Raw genomic sequence first — 21390 nt, 5'->3', positions numbered from 1 at the left:
TTTGGATAAGTTGATCCAGGGCATTAGAGTTTATGAATTCCAGAAAGCTTTGAGCGAATGAGTTGGTTTGGAATTGGCTATTCTTCCAGGATAACTAATTGTATAGACGGACAACACCACTGTTATGTGGTGGATAAACAAGCAGGGGGGTACACATTCTTACCCCCTCTGCAGACTAGCCATGGCATTGTGGAACACAGCCTTGAGCTAGCAAGTGAACCTACAAACTCAATTCCTGCCAGGAAAATTAAATACGCTGGCAGACGGACTAAGCAGAAACCTCATGGACCCACACGAGTGGAAACTGAAACCAAGGACTTTCAACATGTTGACCAGCAAATGTTGGGGACCCTGGATATAGACCTGTTTGCCTCCTCCCCAGAACTACCAATTGGAAAATTTTGCACAAGGACTCTCCACAAACAAGCCTGGAAAGTGGATGCTCTGTCCTTCAGCTGGAAAAACTGATCAGTCTATGCCTTCCCCCCCTCTGCCTCTGGTCTCCAAAGTACTACTAAAAGTCAAACAGGACAAACCAAGGATGATTGTGATTGCTTCAGACTGGCCGAGCCAACACTGGTACCTCCTCCTGCACAGTGTTTCACTGTTATCTCCATGGCACCTGCCTCAGACTCTTCCCTGCCGTCTCGGCAGGAGAACCAGATTCTGCACCCTCAGCTTCTAACACTGAACTTTGGCAGCCTGGCTAATTACTTAATCTCTCCTTTACCATCCCTCAGCAAACCTGTGATGGATATCATTTTAGAGGCAAGGAGGCCTAGTACTAGAAAATCTTATGCTGAAAAATGGCAAGGATTCTGTGCCTGGAACCAGCCTCAAGGGGATATGAGCACAGCAGCACCCAATTTACCTCAGATATTACAATACTTAACTGAGATGCTTCACAAGGGCCTGTCTCTTTCCTCCATTAAAATCAATGCCTCAGCCATTTCAGCTCATTATAACACAGAACATTTCCTCTTCTCTCATCCACTGCTCAAGCAGTTCCTCAGAGGGGCCAGAAATTTGAGACCACCCAGGAGAGCTCCAACCCCAGCCTGGGATCTTAACTCTGTCTTGGAGAAACTCACCCCTACCTCTTTTCTTTCTTGGAAAACAGCTTTCCTTTTAGCAATCACTTCAGCTAGAAGGGTATCTGAATTACAGGCCCTTATGGCAGTGGAGCCTTTCGTCATCTTTCATGCGGACAGGATGACCTCAGAACCAATCCATCCTTCATGCCCAAGGTGGTATCCAGTGTGGCTCTTAATCAGTCCATTCATTTGCCAAACTTCTTTCCCAATCCACAGAATAAAGGGGAATGGATACTGCATTCCTTAGATGTGCACAGACAACCTAGATTCTACTTGGACAGGACTAAACCTCAAAGGAAATTTGAACAACTTCTGGTGGCATTTGCTGCAGGGGCAGAGGGAAAGGCTATTTCTAAGCAAACCATTTTTAAATGTATAAGCCATTGCAGTCATTTCCGTAATAAGCACCATGGAAAACCTAACCCCCAGGGGATCAGACCTCACTCCACCAGGGCTGCATCTACCTCTACAGCCTTTTTCAGAGGTGTACCTGCCAGGGACATCCTAGAAGCCTCTACCTGGAGTTCTGTGCATACTTTCACCAAGCATTGTCATTTGCCAATTTTTCTCTAAATCCAGGGCTGATTTTACCACTGCAGTCTTGCAGGGCCTTATAGCTGATCCAAATTATATTTAAATTCCTCCTCCCAACCTTAGCATTGGGAATCTACCCAAATGTAATGACTGCAACAGTGAAACATGAAGAATGTAGTACTATTGTGTACACTTAGAATAAATGTAGATGTTCGAGTGTATTCACTGTTGCAGTCCTGGTTACCCTTCCCTCCAGCCCCCTTTTGTTCCTTTGGCTATACCTCTACTCTCACTTACTATGCTTTAAAAGTGTTTTTGGTGTATTTGCTTTTTTGTTGGAGGTATATCTTTGTACTTTTATATTTAGTTGCTTCCCATTAGGGGGACACCTGACATCTGGGGCAAGAAAAACTGATGTAATGGCGTCTGCTGCATGTTTTATACCCCTGATGACCTGACGTCATGGAAGAAGGGACAGCAACCGACGCAAGACCCAAGATTTTGTTAATCAGGCCGACTGAGGGCTACTGCAAGCTGATAACCCAAATGTTATGACTGCAACAGTGAATACACTTGAACATCTACATTTATGGTAAGTGTACACAACTGTACTTTACTGGTCAGTCATGGGGAAAGTCACTGCTTTTGGAAATTCTGGTAAGGAAATGAGAGACAGAAGGTGGATAACTTCAGAGGGTATTTATTATTAGGGTAACTTTTTTTCAAAGGTTTACTGTCATGGTTAGTACCTTACGTGCAATTGTACTGTTGAATTACTTTGTCTTTATGCAAGGGTTGACTCAGATGCATTCTAAATTGTTGGGATTTGGAGTGGATGTCTTACAACTGATTCTGTTTTTTTGTAGTCCACAAGAAACCCCTTCAGGAAGTAGAAATTGCTGCTATTATCCATGGTGCACTACAGGGGCTGGCTTACCTACATTCCCGTAATATGATTCACAGGTAGGATTGTTTTGCTTTATAAGTAGGTGTTTAGAAACCAGATTATTTTTATGCACAGAAATCTCATCTGCAGTAACTTACTAACATGTTTAGTAAATTACTTTGCAATTCATAGTTATGATTGTTGGGAAAAAGGAACTTTGTAAGATGTCTACAGAATTGCTTTTAAACTCACTGGTTCCTTTGGCAGTGGTATGATAGCGTTACATTTTGCAATGGTGTCTCTCTAGGATTCACGTTTGTAAGTTTGAACTCTTTTTTTTTTTTTTTTTTTTAAGTTGATATTGATTGATTACAAAGTAGTAAAAATAAAATTTGTAGCTTTGTGGTGTTATGCAAATCAGACATATTATTCTTCTTTTCTTTTGAGGTCAGTGAAAGTTGTATTTTGGGTTAACGTTTGACCTTTCTGAAGGTGCACTGTAAAAGAGAAGGAAAAAGAATGCACTGACTGGCTTGCATTTAATGTACTTATTTTCTTTAGGTTTGTTTTGTAAGTACTTGAAACAAAGTGAATGTCATTTTTTCACACATGACCAAAAAGCGGTGGTGGTGCTGCAGTAGCGTTGTCGCCTCACAGTAAGACGCTGTCCGGTTCGATTCTCAGCTAGAGCGTCTTCTGTGTGGCGACATGCGTGAATGGGCGTACCTTCGTTGAAGGTTGTGCGTCAGGGCTGGCAAATCGGCACGTAAAAATCTACTGCCAATCATTAGCGGACCGGAGTTTGGCCTGCCCTCTGGAAGTAGTCCATGGTGTCTTGTAAGGCTGCCCCCTAACCAGGAAAAGCCGGAAGACACAGCAACCAAAAAGTATTCAAACCATGTGAAAAACATCTTGTAGAGCAGCTGCTACGGGCTCTGTTATTCGTAGACATGATTGACTGAGGACTCTGCCACCCTCTGATCAGGTAAATGCCAGAGTCCTGCAGAAAGAGTATTTGAGAAGTTGGACAGAAAGGGAAAACAAAAATTCTGAAGGAATTCTATCTCTTTCTCCTATGTATAATAGAAATTATCCTTCAAAACCTTGGCCTTTTCCCCCTAGGCAAGACAAGCCTCTCTAAGCAAAGAAACCCAGACGGTGTAGGAGGTGGAACCTAGACAGTGTCCTAAGCCTGGGGATACCAACGACCCCCCCCCCCCTTAACAGCCTCTGTTACTATCCACGGGCCCCAATCCCACAACCTCCAGCATGGAGACTGTCCTCTTTCCTGTAGCAGTGGAAACTTATCAGAGACCAGTGTATCATTCACGTCATAGAAAATGTGTATTTCATTCATTTCAGTGAAAGAGCACCCTTCCCAGGGATGACTAAAACTCCAAAAGAATAAGAGTTTTTTTGCCATCCCTTCTTGCTTAGACCTTTTATATCAAGGGTCCATTCAACAGTTTGTGCCGAGGAAGAGTAGACAGGGTTTTACTAGAGAATCTTTCTTATCCCAAGAAAGGAGGGCATCTGAAGACCAGTCTTAAACTTGCCAGAGTTAAACAAGTTCCTGTATATCACAAATTGTAAAATGTTTACTCATCAGAAACTGCTACCCATGATCTTTCAAAGGGTCACAGTAGACTTGAAGGTCACCTATCTGCATGCCCCCATCTCAGAGGAACACAGGAGATTCCCTTAGTTTATGGAAGCAGAATTCCATTACTAGTTGTGTACTTTACTATTTAGTTTATCAACTACTGCTAGAGTTTTCACAAAGTGTCTAGCTCCAGGTAGTCCATTGCAGAACCTTAGGGTTGAACATGTGCCCTTACCTGGACTGCCTTATTCAGGGCAGCCTTACAAGACACCATGGACTACTTCCAGAGGGCAGGCCTCGTCACCAGTTCTACATTCAACCCCTGACGAGAATTCATTTCCTGGTCGCACTGATATTTAGTGCAACAGCCTTCCTGCCTCAGGACAAGGTTTTTTAATTCACACATTGTCTGGTCAGCTTACCACTAAGTCAGACGGTCTGTACATGGGAATACCAAAATGGATTTGGGATATATGACCTCCTAAATTTTAATGGTCCCCTCTTGCAAAACTGCATGCGAGAACTTCAGTGGTTCCTAGAAAATATCTGGGAACAGCATTCTAAGCCCTTGTAAACCCTAATGCATGTCCTTCCCTTCTTGAAGGGAGAACTACACTGGTGGGGAAAAAAAATCTTGCCCGATCCAGGGTCACACTTACCCCTAATAGAAGCAGACAAAGACCATCCCCATAGACAGTTCAGATATTGCTTGGGAGTGTACTTAGCCCCTTGATGGTGCAGGGTATCTGGACCCAGAAGAAAGAAAGCTGCACATAAACCAGAAATAATTGTTTGGCAATCTTTCTAGTCCTCAAAGCTTTACAATACAGCTTGAACCCAGGAACACTGCAAATTTGGACAGACAGCACTATGGTTATGTAGTACATAAACAAGGAGGTACCCATTCTTAACCACTGTGCAGTCATTTAATGAAAATTTGGATTTTGGCACAGGATTTATATTTGACAGTCATAGCATCATACATCTCATGTCAGAATTTACCTGCAAGCAGACTCTGAGCAGGCATCTGCCAAACCCCAGTGTAGACCTTTTCTCCTCTCAGCAGAATAGACAACATCAAATGTTCTGCCCTAGAACTCAACAGACAAGGACATGGAGAGCGGGAGCCTTCTTCAAGTGAACAGACCTCTGTGCGCCTTTCTACCACTGCCCCTAATTCCAAGGGTACTGACGGAAGTGATGGCAGGCTGAGCTTGATAATTCATAGCCCCTTTTTGGTCAGGGCAACATTGGATGTTCATGTTTCACTGTAGTTGTTCTAACTTGTGGGGATTTCCTTTCGTGGAAGCCCTTGGCCTGCCCGACTACCAGAGTAAAAGACTTTCCTCCTCCTATGTCTGGCAGATGCACTTGACTGGGATGGGTGTACTGGGGTATAAGTGGAGTCCGCCTATGTCATTATCTCCATTCTTTCTTGGTGTCGGGAGCCTGAAGCAGATAAGGAAGTACATGCATCGGTTGGTCTGTGCCAAAGTGAAAAGTGTGAAAGCCAAGTACCCCGTTGAGGAAAGCTTTCTTTTTCTAAACTAATGTCAGAGAAAGTTAACTGCCTTCGATTTGGTAAACAAATTCCACCCTGGTGTTATCATACCCTGTGTGTTACTTGTTTAGACCGTTCCTATAATGTCCCCAATTGTTTCTGTGCCCAGTTCCACTCCAGAACTATTTAGCATAGGGTGGACATTTTAGCTAGATTTGTTAGGGAGTCCCCTGAATCTTGTGTAGGATGGCATTTGTTCCACATCCTGATATCGATCTAAACACAAACTGCTTAAGCTCAAGCCTTCTGAACACAACCGTTCACCATCAGATAGCCTGTCAGGACTGATTATCATCTAAGTCAGGTGCCTTTGCAGCCCCCTCTCCCAATCGAGGTAGTGGATAAGACCTCTACCGAGACCTTTCAGAGGCTGGTATGCCATCGGAACCTTTGACAATCACCAGTTATTGTTCACCATTCGTCGTCCGGGTCTGAGACTTCTCAGCAGGCCTTGGCTACCGGCAAACACAGCACTACCATTATGCCTCAGAGGTATTCAGGTGTCCGTCTTTTCACCACCCCCAGGCTAAAACAAACACCTACTCCAAGGAAATCTTCTCTCCTTTCTAGACCTTCCAGCTCTCAGTCTCAAAAGCCACTAGTTAAATTGGCAGAGGACCTGCTTTCCCCTTGTAAGGAGCATACCACCTCTCCCCCAAATCTATCTCTGGGAAAGGAAGAAAGGACAGTAGCCCTGAGGTTCTTACTGACCCCTTTGAGAGCAGGTAGGACTATGACCAGGACGGCTGAACCCTTGAAGATGACCCTTTCTTGTCCCCCCTTTCACATGTCTGACTCTGAGGAAACCTTACCTTCAGCCTCCCATCCTGTGGATGGAACTCTGTGGAACCGGTGCCCGCTCGTCCGAACAAATTTCTCTCGGCGCCCCCTGATAGAGAGTTCCTTACTAAAGGTGTGGCTGTAGATGCTTTGGTGGTGGCATCTGCTACCCAGCAAGATGTAGCAGAGGTTTCTACGTCCGTCCATCCTCCTAATAAGGAGTCTAGGAGCATGGATCGGTACGGAAAGCGCACCCTTAGTTCAGCGGCCTTTACACTGAGGTCCTTGAACTACCAGATTTCAGAGGGATCTGATTAAGGAGCTATCCGATACCCTCTTGGGTAACCTGCCTGAGGAGCTGGCCCAGACGGTTGGCTCTCAGCTGGCTACAATGTCGTCCATTTCGAACTCGTCCATGAGGCTCATTTCAGATGCGGCGAAGGCGAGTAGAGCGGGGTACAGGCATTGCTCTCGGAGATAAGCCTGGCTCCGCCTGTGTCATTCAAGGAGGCCTTTAAGTCTTCATTTGCCGACGCCCCCTTTGATGGGTCCTCCCTGTTTGGACCCAAGGTAAAAGACACACTAACCCGCTGTGAACAGGAAGGTAAGACTCTGACTGCCGTAGGGGCACGATTTTCTACTCCCTTTCGGCCTTATCCCAAGGCTAAAAGAGGAGGGAAAATGTGGTTCCGTAGATCTCAGAAGCCTTACCCCTCTCAGCAGGAAGGTTCCCCCTCCAGAGGCAGAGGAGGGGGAAATTCATCCGGAAGACGCCGTCCCAGAGGCGGCAGAGGCCCTCGCAACACTGGAGACCGCAAGTCCTTTCGTGGCTCTTCAGCCTTTCATAGTCCCTGAGGGATTGCCCGGCTGTGCTGCTCCGGAGCCAGTCGGGGGTCGTTTCTTGAAGCACCTGAAGGCCTGGGAAGGGATCACTCAGGGCCGATGGGTGCTTCGGATTATCACCGGAGGTTACTCCATCCCATTCTCTCACCCCCCCCCCCCAGTCCAAAAAAATCCCGGACCCGCCACCCAGTCAACGGGATACCGCAGCCTCAGAAGTTTCAAAGCTGCTGCAAAAAGGAGTCATCCAACCGGTCCCCGCAGACCAGATCGGATTAGGGACTTACTCAAGATTCTTTTTGGTGCCAAAAAAGACCGGGGACTTGAGGCCCATTTTGGACCTCAGCATCCTAAACCATTCAGTCAGAAAGTCCAAGTTCCGAATGGTCACTCTACAAACCATTCTCCCATTGCTGGAGAAAGGTGTTTGGATGTGCTCCATAGATCTCAAGGACGCATATTATCATATCATGGTACATCAAGCGTCCAGGAGACATCTGCGCTTCAGCCTAGGAGGCAGTCATTTTCAGTTCCGTGCGCTGCCCTTTGGTCTCACCACAGCCCCCAGGGTGTTCACCAAGTGCTTGGCAGTAGTGAATGCTCACCTGAGAAGTCTAGGATTCCAGGTGTTTCCGTATCTAGACGACTGGCTCCTAACTGCCACCTCTAAGCATTTACTTCTGCGGAGCCTACAAGCCACTATATCACTGGGCAATTCCCTTGGAATCACCTTCAATTGGCCAAAGTCTGTGTTGCGGCCATCTCAACGAATAAGATTCATAGGGGTAGAGATAGACTCGAACCAAATGCAGGTCTATCTACCTAAAGACAGAATTCAAACCATACAAAATCAAGTTCGAGCCTTACTTCCCAGGTCCAAAGCCCCAGCCAGAATGGTCCTGCAGCTATTGTGATCCATGTTCCGCCACTGTTCTTCTAGTCCCCTTGGCAAGGTTGCACATGAGGATTCTCCAGTGGCTCCTCTCAGCTCAGTGGTCCTTTCAGGAACTCCCCCTCGACCACCTTGTATGGATCACGGAATCTTGCAGACGGGACCTTCGCTGGTGGCTAGTGCCCTCCAACTTGGATCAGGGACGACCCTTTGTTCTACCTCCTCCGGCGGCCACTTTGACCACGGACGCCTCCCAGACGGGGGCATTCCCTGGGCAGGTCAGTCCAAGGCAAATGGCATCCGGAAGAGATTTTGCTTCATATCAACATCTTGGAGATGAGGGCAGTACTTCTGTCCCTTCAAGCCCTCCACGATTATCTCCCTCAAGGCGTGATTGCCGTTCACTCAGACAACATGTCAGTTGTTTGGTACCTGAACAAACAGGGAGGGACCAGATCCTATCCTCTTTGCAGAGAAGCCATGAGGGTTTGGGAATGGGCAGTCTCCACCAAACGCTTCCTAGTGGCTACTCGCATACCGGGCAAGTCCAATGTGATAGCCGACAGATTGAGCAGGACCATTCTCTCTCCTCACGAATGGTCTCTGAATATGACAGTTGCAAGTCAGATTTTCAGCGAATGGGGAGTTCCGTGTTGCAACCTCTTCGCGACTCCTCTGAATGCGAAGTGCGAAGAATTCTTCTCCCTAACCCCGGCTTCGGGGAAGAGCCCCATGGACGCATTAGTCCATCCTTGGCCCACCGGCTTGCTTTATGCCTTCCCTCCAGTTCCTCTCCTTCCCAGAGTGATTCAAAAGGCATCTCTCTTGGGGAGCAAAATGATCTTAATTGCTCCTTACTGGCCCCGTCAAGTGTGGTTCCCCTATCTCCGGAAACATGCCCTGCAAGGTCCATGGTTTCTGGATCAGACACCAGACCTACTGGTTCATCAGTTGGGACTATTCCACCAGTCCCTACACACCTTAAAATTGACGGCTTGGCTCCTCCTCTTCCGACGATAGTCAGGAGTCATACATTGGATTCAGATGTTGTACACATTATCTTCGGCCCATAAGTCTGCTACAAAGAAACTGTATTCTAGCAAATGGAAAAGATTTGCTATTTGGGCTCAACTCCGGGCCTGGACCCCATTTCTATTCCCGTGGCAGAAGTACTAAAATTTCTGACTTCTCTTTTTAATCAAGGCTCTTCAGTTTCTACCATCAAGGTACAATTGGCAGCAATTTCTAATTTTCACGAATCCATAGACCCACCTTTAATGAGCAACAGATTGTGCAAGACCTTCCTAAAAGGTGCTGCTCTATTGAGACCCCCGATTTCTCATCCTGCACCTCCATGGGATCTTGATATAGTGTTACGCGCCTTGACCTCTTTTCCCTTTGAACCGGCAGCTACATGTGATTTAAAGTTTCTATCATGGAAGACAGCTTTTCTGGTGGCGATTACTTCTGCCAGAAGAGTTTCAGAGCTTCAAGCTTCAGTAAAACCCCCGTACTTGGTTTTTCACAAGGACAGAGTATCCCTCAGACCAAATCCTTCCTTTGTCCCTAAGGTTTGTTCTACTTTCTGCTTACAACAATCGTTAGAGCTTCCAGTTTTTTTCCCAAAATACTCTAACAAGGCGGAGTTTATATTCCACACACTAGATGTACATAGACAGTTACGTTTTTATCTAGACAGGACCAAACAAACAAGGAAAACAGATCAGTTGTTTGTATCCTTTGCAGACAACAAATGGGGCAAAGCTGTCACAAAGGTCACTATTGCCAAATGGATCAGGGACTGTATTTCTCAAGCTTATTTTTATTCTAACAAAGAGCTTTCCACCTCTGTCAAGGCTCATTCTACAAGGGCTATGGCTACTTCGATAGCATTTCATTCTAAGCTTGCTATTAGTGACATTTGTGCTGCGGCTACATGGTCTTCCCCGCACACCTTCATTTCCCACTACAAATTAGATGTGGCATCTAGAGGACGAGCTTCATTTGGTTCCACAGTGCTCAGGAGTGTTTTCCAATGAGCCACCCGGGATTTAGGTGCTAGGGACGCTGTCCCATCAGTACAGAATGTAGGCGAGATAGGATCACATAACATCTTTTAGTTATGTACTCACCATAACTTCAGTTGTTTGGGATCCATCTCGCCTACATTCCTAATAACCCACCCTCCTTCCCCCTTCCTTGGAGATCAGAGGATACCAGAAGGTCCGAATCCTGTTGTTTCATCTTGAAACATCTAACAATGTTATATAATCTAGTTATGCATGTGTGCATGTATGCGGACAAACAAGATCTGGGGGATTAGTGGTGGTGCATCCTGGGATAAAGATAGCTCAGCCAATAAGAGGCCTCGCTCTATAGCATAAGCGTGCCGAGTCGGAGCCGAGCCCATCAGTACAGAATGTAGGCGAGATGGATCCCAAACATCTGAAGTTATGGTGAGTACATAACTAAAAGTTTCATATGCTCAAATTTCAGCAACATGTCATGGCATTGCTTAAACAGAAAAAGTTGTTAAGCATACTTTGCAATGTGGTTTTGATTATTTAGAGGCCTCCTGCAGGGCCGCAGTCACAGGTTCTGTAATTAGGAGGCATGCTTGGTTAAAGGAACAAAATTTGCCTGATCATGTTAAAGCTAAATTATTAGATGCACCTTTACAGCATGATACTTTGGTGTTAAGGCAGAAGAGGTGTTAAAGAAAATGGAGGACAAAGCTAAATCTATGTAAACGGTCAAAGATTTTTTCCAAGTACAGCCACCTAGGTTTAGTAGACACTGGCCAACAAAGAATTGATCCTTTCCTGTGTCAGACAGACCTCAAAGGGGCTGATCCCAGGCGCAAGGTTCATACTGCCCAAAGCAATGGGGGGGCTTCTACCTCCAAAGTTGGAGGACAAATCACAACCATACAGGAAACGGTCCCAATGACTTCCCCCTGCCTGCGCCAAGCAATTATCTCCTGGCAGCACCATAAGGGGGAAAATTAGCACTTTTTTCTCAAAATTGGCACATTATAACCCAGGACAAGTGGGTCCTAAATATCGTGTCACAGGGCTACAAGATGTTCATCGTGTTTCACTGTTGCAGTCATTACAATTGGGTTATCCTGCTGGCATGCTACCCGCAGTCGGCCTGAATTCCAAAGTCTAGGTCCGGCGTCGGTTACTGTCACCTCCTCCCTGACGTTAGTGTGCCAGGGGTATAAAAGATGCAGCCGACGCCATTTTCTTCAGTCTTTCTTGCCGTGCTTTGCCCGAAGCAAAAGCAGTTCGCAAGTGCCGGTCGGCCGACCCCTGAGATTTTCATGTTCGAATTTCAGATCCAAAGTCTTCAATAAAAGCTAAGTACCCCGTTGGGGAAACTTTTTTCTTGCTCCAGACCGATGTCAGAAAAAGTTAATTGTATTTCTTGTGGGAAACAAATACCTCATAAAAGGACTTCCATTCTTACTGTATTCCTTGCCTAGGCCCTGATCACGACGTTGCTAATTGTCGGTTTTGTGCTAGATTTAACCAACGCACTATTAAGCATCGGTACGATTTTGCATTTCACTATTTTGGTAGAAGATTTAATTACACAATGTCGGATAGCCACCCGACTACCGCAATTCAAAAGAAACGCAAAGAAAAAGAAAAGGACAGGCATCCGAGGTACAAAACTCACAACGAGGCTTCTTCTAAGCTAATCGTCGGTTCTCAGTGAGGTGCTTTCGCAGCCCCTGACACCCGCTATTTTAGAGCTGCAGGCAGCTTCCAACTCCCTCGTGGAGCTGACTAGGCCGCTGGAAACTCAGGGTATTGGAACCTCGGAAACTATTCCCTCAGATAGGTCCGGAGCCGCTGAGCAGGCATCAGCTTCTGAGGGTGTTTTCAGGCCTACATAGTTATATGTTAAAACGATTTCAGCTTCAAAGGCAAAGACTAAAGCACCTCTAAAGACAAAGAAACAAGTACAACAGCCCCATGGACAGGCCTCCATGCTCAAAAAACAGATGCTCAAAATGGCCGAAGACCTAATTACTTTGATCAGGGGTTCCCATCCCCCTCCTGATAAGAGGCCTAGGCAAGAGACAGTATATGAGTCTTCAGATCAGGTTTCCATTTCTTCTGATTCCTCTTCTGATCAGGAGTACTCTCTTCCTCCCTGTGAGGATTCTGATGCTGAAGAATCTATCCCTTCAGCCCCTCCTCCTGAGGATTATTCTTTTGGGGAAACTCTGCATACCATGAGGGAGCATTTCCACTGGGAGAGCCAAGATTATTCAGAATCTAAGAAAAGTCTGAGACTTCCTTTTACTACCTCAGCACAGGCCTCTTGCTGTTCCACCTGTGATAGACATTGTAGATGATATATTTTCAGAGTCCAGTCTGACTCCTGACTCTTTACCTCCAGCTTCTGTTAAGCCAGACAGATACTACAGCGTTCCTGATTCACATAAATTTCTTTTTAAGAACCCTGCTGCTGACCCAGAAACTATTTCTTAGGGTCACAAAAGGGTTAAGGCTTCCACTGCAAAAAGCCCTACCCCCTCTGACAGGGATTCTAGGGCACTGGACAGATGGGGAAAAAAGATTTACACTTCTGCTACCTTGGCTATAAGGGCTTTAAATGGTCAGTTTCATATGCTTAAATATCAGCAATATGTTATGTCACTGCTTAAACAGAAAATGTCGATATATTCTGAACGTGCAGAAAACAAAGAAATGCAGGATTTATTGCATGCAGCTGAACAAGTGTTTAACATACTTTGCAATGTGGTTTTGATTCTCTGGAGCCCTCCTGCAGGGCCGCTGTTACGGGTTCTGTCATTAGGAGGCATGCTTGGTTAAAGGAACAGAATCTGCCTGATCATGTTAAAGCAAAATTATTAGATGTTCCATTACAGCATGATACCTTGTTTGGTGTTGAAGAAAATGGAGGACAAAGCTAAATCTATGCAAAGAATTGGTCCTTTCCAGTGTCAGGCCACAAAGAGGCAGATACAGATACCCTAGAGGCAGATCCCAGCCCCAAGGCTCATACAGGTCTAAACAATGGGGTACTTCTACCTCCAAAAGCGGAGAAGACAAAACCACAGCCATACAGGAAGCAGTCCCAATGACTCCCCCCTGCCTGTGCCAAGCACTTATCTTCTGGCAGCACCTTTAGGGGGAAAACTAGCACTTTTTCTCCAAATTGGCACGTAATAACCCAGGACAAATGGGTCTTGGATATAGTGTCACAAAGCTACAGGTTTCACTTTCACACCCTGCCAAGGGCAAACGGTTTGCCAGACCTGCCAAAATATCAATGGGCAGAGGCACAAAGCTAGTGTCATCCCTCATGGACATGAGGGCCATTCAGCAAGTACCACAACAAAAGCAGGGACAAGGATTTTACTCAAGACTGTTCTTGATGCCCAGAAAGGACAAAGCCTGGAGACCAGTACTGGACCTATATATTCTAAACACATATCTGGATATTCCAAGATTCAAAATGTTGACTCTGCAGCAGCTTCTGCCCATGCTGGGCAAGAAGGCTTAGCTTTGACTTTAGATCTAAAAGAGGCATACCTGCATGTCCCAATCAGACAATCATGCAGAAGATACCTCAGATTCATAGCTGGCTCAATGCACTAACAATTCTCTGCACTGCCCTTTGGCTTATCTACTGTGCCCAGGGTCTTCACAAAATGTCTGGCTCCAGTAATTGCATTCTGCAGACAAAGAGGAATACAAATATATCCTTACTTGGATGACTGCCTTATTCAAGCAGAGAACAAGGACATCCTACTACAGCATCTGGCGTTTGTAAAAAGATTACTAACATGCCTAGGATACACAGTAAACGAAAAGAAACCAAAACTAGTACCCTCTCAAGAGATAATATTCCTAGGTGCAAGCTTGAATACAACTGCCCAGATGGCTTATCTCACGCCAGACAAAGGCAACTGACTACTTATTTCAGAATGTTGGCAACAAAGACCCAGTTATGTGCAAGAAAAATTATGCAGGCTTTGGGCTTGATGGCATCCTGCATTCTGCTAATTCCATATGCAAGACTGCATATGAGGAAACATCAATGGTATCTAAAAGGTGTTTGGACTCAACATTGCCACAGCCTGGAAACAATAATTACTCTCATTCCCTGCCTGCAACAGGAGTTTCGATGGAGGGCAAAGGCCTATCACCACAACAAGGGGCAGCCATTCGCTTTACCCACAGCCAGGCAGATATTAACAACAGATGCATCAGATTATGCCTGGGGGGCCCACATGGCAGGAAGATGTATTCAGGGCACATGGTCCGCAAGCCAAATGCATCTACATATCAACCAAAAAAAAGTTGCTAGCTGTTCAGAATGCCCTGACAGCCTTCAAGGATCTACTTCATCCGGGACAACTACTGATAAAGACTGACAATACTACATTCATGTGGTACATAAACAAGCAGGGAGGCACTCACCCCCTATGCCGACTAGCCATGACTTTGTGGGACACAGCATTGACTTAGAGTACATCTGCAGGCACAATTCCTGCCTGGAAAGATAAATACTCTGGCAGACGAACTAAGCAGAAACCACATGGATCCCCACGAGTGGAAATTGGATCAGCAAGTCTTCAGCATGATAACAAGGAATTGGGGATGCCCAGACATAGCTCTATTTGCCTCCCCTCACAAGTGCAAAGTACAGAGATTCTGCACAAGGACTTATCACAAGCAAGCATGGAAAGTGGATGCTCTATTTCAGCTGGAAAAACTTAACAGTATATGCCTCTGCCTCTCCTGGACATTACCTCATATGCCTCACTTACTGTCCCAACACAACAATCAGATCCTGCATAGCCAACTCAAGACCTTAAATCTGGCAGCATGGCGGATAATGTAATCCTTCAAAACACACCTCTCTCTAAAGCGGTGATGGATGTTATTTTAGAGGCCAGGAGGCCTAGTACCAGAAAATCTCAAGCTGAAAAATGGAAGAGATTCTGTGCTTGGAACCAGGCACAAGGGATTGATACGACTGTACCAAATATTCCTCAGATTTTGCAATGTTTAACTGATATGCTGGACAAAGGCCCATCCTTTTCATCAATTAAGATTCATGCCTCTGCCATTTCAGCTCTTACAATACTGAGCCACCCACTTTTTCTCATCCTTTATTAAGGCAGTACCTCAGAGGAGCCAAAAACTTAAGGCCTCCAAGGAGATCACCAATACCTGCCTGGGACTTCAATTATGTCTTGGAAAAACTCACCCTGCCTCCTTTTGAGCCAGCCACTACAGCTTATATAAAATTTTTATCATGGAAAACCGCTCTGCTCCTAGCAATAACCTCTGCAAGATGAGTCTCAGAGCTACAGGCACTCATGGCTGTGGAACCTTTTTATCATTTTCCATCCAGATAGGGTTTCTCTGAGGTCAAACCCGACATTTATGCCTAAGGTAGTGTCCAGTGTGGCCCTTAACCAAACTTTTCATTTGCCTACCTTTTATCCAAACCGACAGAATAAGGGTGAGAAACTTCTGCATTCCTTGGACATACACAGACAGCTGGCTTCTACTTGGACAGAACCAGAACCAAAGCTTTGAGAAAGACTGAGCAATTACTTGTGGCATATGCTGCAGGATTACAAGGAAAGGCTATGTCAAAGCAGACTATTTCAAAGTGGATAGGCCACTGCATTCATTTCTGCTATTCACAACATGGAAAATTAGTGCCTAAGGGCATTAGGCCACATTCAACCAGAGCAGCAGCCACTTCAGCAGTCTTCCTCAGAGGAGTACCAACCAAAGACATTTTAGAGGCTACAACAACCATGAGTTCAGTGCACACTTTTACAAAGCACTATCACTTACCACTCTACTCTAAATCCAGGGCAGGCTTTGCCACTGCAGTTCTGCAGGGCCTCATAGCTGCTCCTAATCCTATTTAGCTCCAGCCTCCCAACCTGAGCTTTGAGATTCAACCCAATTGTAATGACTGCAACAGTGAAACACGATGAACATAGTACAGTTGTGTACCAAGACTGAACCTGACAGTCATGAGGAGAAGGTAAACATTTGCACCACACCACACTCATCACATAGTCTCACTACGTCTACTCCACCGGAATCCACACACAGAAACTCAAAAACATTCACGGAGGCTCTCAATAATAATCTGCCTAAGCAACAGAGACCTCCAAAGCAGAAACACAAGCAACCTCCATCCCCCAACACAACCCAAATGACACATAGCCCACAGATTCTGTGTGCCACTCAAACACAGCCAATAAGGCAAAACAACATACCCAACACACTTGTCATAGGTGACTCTATAGTCAGGCACACTGATGTCCCACCCACCAGGCTAAACAAGGAGAAGGTTACTGTCAGCTGCCTGTCTGGTGCCAGGATCCGCCACATAACCCACGCACTCAGGTCACTCCACAACAAGTACAAATATGACTCTGTCATTGTCCATGTTGGTGTGAATGACCTGAGACGTACCTCCCTGGACTACATGAAAAGAGACATGGAAGAGCTCTCCGATCTTGTAGCCCAGGCAGGTATGACCCTAGCCCTGATTAGTATTCTGCCATCACTCAGAATGATACCACAGTACAAGGACAAAATGATTTACTTCAACAATTGGCTAAGCTTCTGGTGTCATTCTAAGGGGATGCAGTATCGGTCTGCTTGGGATGACATGGTCAACAGACCACGATGCTTTGCCACAGATGGGCCTGCACCTGTCGCCCCTGGGATTCCGGATACTGGCTAAGGCTCTTGTTGCCCCTATAGTGCATTTTTTAGACAGGGTTCAAGTAACAAATTCACCACCATAACTGGAACAAGCAAGCAAAAACTGAGGGTAATGCTACTTAATGCTAGAAGTCTAAATTTCAAAATGCACTCACTTGAGGCACTCCTTAAAATGGAGAACATCGACATCTGTGTAGTGACTGAGACCTGGTTCAAGGCTCCAGACAGCACCCCTGCACTACCAGGCTATAACTCATACCACACTTTCCGGCCATGTAACCTGGACCGAAACACCAAAGGTGGGGGTGTGTCCATATTCATTAAGGATGTCCACATCTCCAGGCTAGTTGCTCAGCATAATGCATCCGAGGTTATCCAAGTGCAACTAACTCTTGGCAAAACTGCAATCCAAATTGTAGCTTGCTACAGATCCCCCACCATGCCCCACGATTCCCACTCCTCTTTTCTTGATGTACTGGAAAATATTAGGGTTCAACCAAACACTCTAATAATGGGCGACTTTAACTACCCCACCATTAAATGGGAAAACTACTCGTGTACCAACTCCTTAGTGCAACGCTTTCTGGAATTCATAAACTCCAATGCCCTAGATCAACTTATCCACACCCCCACCAGGGGCAACAATATCCTAGACCTAGTCATTACCAACATGAGTGACCTGAAGTCAACTCCTCGTTGGTCTGATCTGGCCATAAGCTAGTCACCCTTGATATCCACATCCCACCCCCCACCCCCCATTAAGGAAACCACAGTAAAAAAAATTCTCCAAAGCCAACTTCATACTTCTTAAGACAGACGTAGTGAACTTCATAACACCCATGCAGATGGACAGTACAGTTACAACTGCTGAATCCTACATAAATGCACTCTATAAGCACTTGCATAAGTGCATGGATTGTGGTATCCCAAACAGAACCAAGATGCTATCCTCCAAAAAAAGGAAGCCAATCTGGTGGTCCCCTGCCATAAACAAACTGTACAACAGAAGGAAGAAACTGTTGCAAAAGAGAAAAATCCCACGAGTAGAGGAGCTCCCTGGTCCGCCTCAGTAAGAAGCTGAGATCCCTTATAAGATCCTCCAAAGCTTGTTACGAAAATAAAATCACTTCTAATTCCAAGGACAACCACAAAGCATTCTATAGCTATGTCAAGAATCTCAATGGCAACACCTAGATCTGCTCTGAGTTACAGCACAAAGGCACGGAAATTACAGAACCACTTGATATTGCCAACATCCTGGCAGATAGGTTCAGTGCTAACTTTACCCCCCAACCCCTAAAGGGCCCATATCTGTACAGGAAGAATGCAGAGTCCCTGTAATCACAACTGCGCAGGTGAAAGCTGCACTCTCTCTAAAGCCAAAAACACAGAATCCATGAGACCGGACAACATCCCAGGCTGCTTTTTGCACGAACTTCAGAATGAACTGGCTCCTCACTTAAGCACCATGTTCAATAATAGCCTCGCATCAGGCTTTGTGCCCACTGAATGGCGCACAGCAACAGTTATCCCACTCCACAAAGGGGGAGCCACCACTGATCCTAGGAACTATAGACCTATTAGCCTGTCGAGCCTGGTCTGCAAGGCCATGGAACGTATCATCATGGAACTCGTAAACAAAGACATTGGTAACCTCCAAACTCTGGATCCCACTCAGTTCGGGTTTGTGAAAGGCAGATCATGCCTCTCCTGAACCTGATCGACTTCTTTGAGGCAGTCACCAAAGCCGTAGATGAGGGTAAGGTGGTTCACACAGCCTATCTTGACCTCACCAAGGCTTTCAACACCATCCCCCATTCTGGAATTATAGCTAAACTCAATAAACTAGGCATAAATCCATACGTCACAAGATGGGTTGCCAACTGGCTCAGTGACGGAACCCACAATAAAAGTTGCAGACTCCAAATCTGACCTCAAACCAGTGACAAGTGGAGTACCACAGGGTTCCGTCCTGGGACCGCTCCTGCTAGCCTGTACTTCAGAGAAGTAGATACCAAACACAGAAGGCCTCTGGCTAACAAAGTTCACAGATGACTGCAGACTAGGAGCCATAGTCAAGTCCCCAAATGATGTGAACCTCCTACAGAAGGGTCTCTCTAAGACAGATGCCTGGTGTCAGAGCCATGGCCTCAAGCTCAATGCCAAAAAGTGCAGTGTCATCCCCTTTGATAAAAGCTCTGTACCCATGAACTACCACATAGGCAGCAATCTACTTAACACCGAATGCGTGATGAGATCTTGGGACCCAGGTGGACAGTAGTCTCTCCTTTGATAGTCGCATCGCCACAGTAGTCAGGAAGTCCTCCTACATGGCACACCATCATAAAAGGGTTCTCATCCAGGATAAAAGAGGTCATCGATGTCCTTCAAGAATGCAACTGCAGTCATAACATATGGGTTGTCCTGCCTCAGGCAGCCCTCGGTCGGCCGGATTCCAAAGTCTGGGTCCGACGTCGGCTGATGTCGCATTTCTCTCCAACGTCAGAGCGGCTGGAGTATATAAGCATCAGCCGACGCCATCTTCTTCAGTCTTTCTTGCCGCGCGGTGCCCGAAGCAGAAGCAGTTCGCAAGTGCCGGTCGGTCAGCTCCTGTATTCTTCGAAACCGAAGACATCAAAAAAGCTAAGTACACCGTTGGGGACCTTTTCTTGCCTCAGCCGATGTCAGAATTAACTGAAAAAGTAAATAATTGTTTGTCTTGTGGTAAACAAATATCTCATAAGGATTTCCATTCTTACTGCCTCCCTTGCCTTGGCCCAGACCACGACGTCTCGGCCTGTGCCGCCTGTACTCGCTTCAATAAGCGTACTCTCAGGCGCCGGGTAGAGTTCGCTGAAGACTTTTTTTGGCGAAAAGTTTGCTTACATTATGCCGTCGGAACAACCGGCTACACATATTTCTAAAAAACGGAAAGACCGGGACCGACCTCCTCGGCCCGCGACTTCTTCCGACTCCACGCCAAAACCTACCGCGAGTGCCCCGGTTCCCTCTGAGGCGGTTATTCCACCGCTTGGAACCAAAGACACTGCACTACCGATACCTCCGACACCGGAGGCCACACCGACGCCAATTATTGATTTTCCTCCGGATACTGTAACTGAGGAAATGCCCGAGACCATTGCTGTGGATAAGGTTACCCCTGCACGTGGGGCTGCCAAGCCTCCCATGTCTGTCTATCAAGGCCTACACACGTGCTAAGGCAGCTAGCCAGGCCAAGCCTGCAAGCCAGGCCAAGCATCACTCAGCTAAAACCTTGCCTCAGCCTAACCCTGAAGCTCAAATTATGTCCTTGGCAGATCTAATTTCTATGATCAGAGGCTCCCAGGCCCATCCTGAGAGAGGATCCCAGCCTCCTCCTGATAAGAGGCCCAGGGTTGAACCACCTGACCCCCTTTCTTCAGATGAAGATTCTGGGGACTCTGTGCTTTCCGAATCCCAGGAACCCCCTTTTCAGACTTTCGAGGATTCGGATGCAGAGGACTCCATTCTTCGGCCTCTCCTCCTGAGGATATTTCTTTTGGGGAGGTTCTGCATTCCATGAGGGAGCATTTCCAGTGGCAAGGTCAGGAATTTTCTGATTCCAGGAAGCGCCTTCGAACTTTCCTTAAAAAGCCACAACACAGACCCTTAGCTATTCCTCCTGTGCTTGATGTGTTGGATGACCTTTACTCTGACTCCATTGCTACCCCTGATTCTCTGCCCCCGGCTCCTGTCAAGCCTGATAGATACTACAGAGTCCCTGAAACCCATTCTCATTTCTTTAGGGCCCATGCTGTAGACTTAGAAACTATTTCCCAAGGGCCTAAGGGGGTTTCTGCTACCACTTCCAAAAATCCTTTGCCTTCCGACAGAGAGGCAAGGTCCTTAGAGAGATGGGGGAAGAAGGTTTACACCTCTACTACCTTAACTATGAGAGCTGTCAGTTGTCTGTTTCACATGTTTCAATATCAGGATTCCCTGTTGGATGATTTACAGAAAAAAATAGCCTCTCCTGACCCTTTAGATAGGAAGTCTTTGCAGGAGGCTGTCCATAACTCTCAGCAGGTTAGTAATCATTTTCTGCAGTGTGGATATGATGCATTGGAAGCTTCATGTAGGGCAGCTATGACAGGAGCGGCCATTCGTAGACGTGCATGGTTAAAAGAGCAACCTTTACCGGATCATGTTAAGGCAAAGCTACTGGATGCTCCCTTGGAAAAGAACAAACTTTTTGGTGATAATGCTAAAGATGTGTTCAAGACCATTGAAGAAAAGGCCAAATCAGTTCAGACAGTCAAAGATTTTCTCCAGGTTCAGCCCCCCAGGTTCAGCAGGAACTGGCCTTCTAAAAACTGGTCATTCCCAAATCCTGAAAAGTTTCAAAGGGGCAAGAACAGGCGTGCCAGTGGCAGAGGGCAATACAGAGGATCCTACAGGGGACGCCAATGGCAAC

The 21390-nt window shown here is 46.2% G+C and overlaps 1 protein-coding gene across 1 annotated transcript in view; it reads left to right on the top strand.

The window, feature by feature from the left end:
• TAOK2 (TAO kinase 2) overlaps nt 1-21390 on the top strand; it is a gene marked incomplete in the record, with an annotated part of 2530163 nt that overhangs the window by 732637 nt on the left and 1776136 nt on the right. The window contains 1 exon segment of the mRNA XM_044086327.1: nt 2495-2591. Coding sequence (XP_043942262.1) covers nt 2495-2591 — 97 coding nt within the window.

The sequence above is a fragment of the Protopterus annectens genome, chromosome 10.part0 (assembly GCF_019279795.1).
Source record: "Protopterus annectens isolate FY-2018-M chromosome 10.part0, PAN1.0, whole genome shotgun sequence".
NCBI lineage: Eukaryota > Metazoa > Chordata > Ceratodontiformes > Protopteridae > Protopterus > Protopterus annectens.
The sequence above is the reverse complement of the archived record's forward strand: the minus strand, read 5'-3'. Positions and strand labels throughout refer to the sequence as shown.